The 1050-nt window shown below is 31.6% G+C and overlaps 1 protein-coding gene across 1 annotated transcript in view; it reads right to left on the bottom strand.

Moving 5' to 3' along the window:
- Nucleotides 1-315: 315 nt before the first annotated feature.
- LOC140451278 (uncharacterized) overlaps nucleotides 316-1050 on the bottom strand; it is an 862244-nt gene continuing 861509 nt past the window's right edge. Inside the window, 1 exon segment of the mRNA XM_072545021.1 lies at nucleotides 316-1044. Coding sequence (XP_072401122.1) covers nucleotides 938-1044 — 107 coding nt within the window. The 3' untranslated portion in view covers nucleotides 316-937.

Genomic DNA, 1050 nt, shown 5'->3' with positions numbered 1-1050 from the left:
CTTCCGACTTTGGCATTAAAGTGTCTTTCTATTATTTTGATGTAATTTTTTGGGAACTCATCGTACTCTCGGTCTAGTGCCTCATAGAACATGTCTTTTTCATCATCCTCTTTTTCTTCCGTTGGAGCATGGATGCTAATAATACTAATATTAGCGAACTTTTCTTTAAGTCTTATTCGACATATCGTATGATTAATAGCTATGAAATCAATTACACTATGTTTGACCTTGCTGCTTACACTAAATCCGGTACCAAATTCGTGTCGGGTAGAATGTCCACTGTAGTATAATTTACGTACAAATAAAAGATTCAAATCATTCAATAATCGTTTATTCAGTTAAGTTGGTACAATGAAGTCATTTACATGGACTTGTTTTGCACCTATATTTTCTCTCTGTACATTCAATGACTTCATTAAACCTTTTTTTATAATTAACAATAAAATATTAAATCTGAATAGCGCACAGCATAAACAATATAAACATTAATCATATATAACCAAACAAAAACAACTGCCCATAAAATATTTTACTGAAAATAACAAAAGTATTTCAAAATTTTTTAAATAATAGTCGTCTTAGGTTCTTTGTAGATTCATTATCAGTATCACAGTATCCTCGTGTAGCTCAAAGTAAAATTTGTGCTGAGTTTCGTTCTTAGGTCTTGAGTGACTAGACAGTAGAACCAGTAGTGATAGTAGTGATTTTAAGAACACAATCGTAGATTTTTTTATCCACTAATAGCTCTCTGTTTAAGCCACCCGTTTACTTAGCTCGCAATTTACAAAGTAATTTCAGCACAAATCTAAGGTGAGCTCCTTTTTTTTACATAATATGTATAATCGAAAAAGTCATTATCAGTATCAAAATTCTAAAAATAAATGTCCTAAAATCAGTGAATATGTACATCTCTAAGAAGAACCGAAATTCTTCTTGTTTACTTAAATAATTTCGTCGCGTAACACCATATACGGAAGAAATATTCGTCTTTCTTCAGTAACGTTCCCTTGGAGTAGGAATGAATGTCCGCGTCCATGCTGTTGTCTTTTA

Source organism: Diabrotica undecimpunctata, chromosome 9, assembly GCF_040954645.1.
Source record: "Diabrotica undecimpunctata isolate CICGRU chromosome 9, icDiaUnde3, whole genome shotgun sequence".
NCBI classification, from domain to species: domain Eukaryota; kingdom Metazoa; phylum Arthropoda; class Insecta; order Coleoptera; family Chrysomelidae; genus Diabrotica; species Diabrotica undecimpunctata.
The sequence above is the reverse complement of the archived record's forward strand: the minus strand, read 5'-3'. Positions and strand labels throughout refer to the sequence as shown.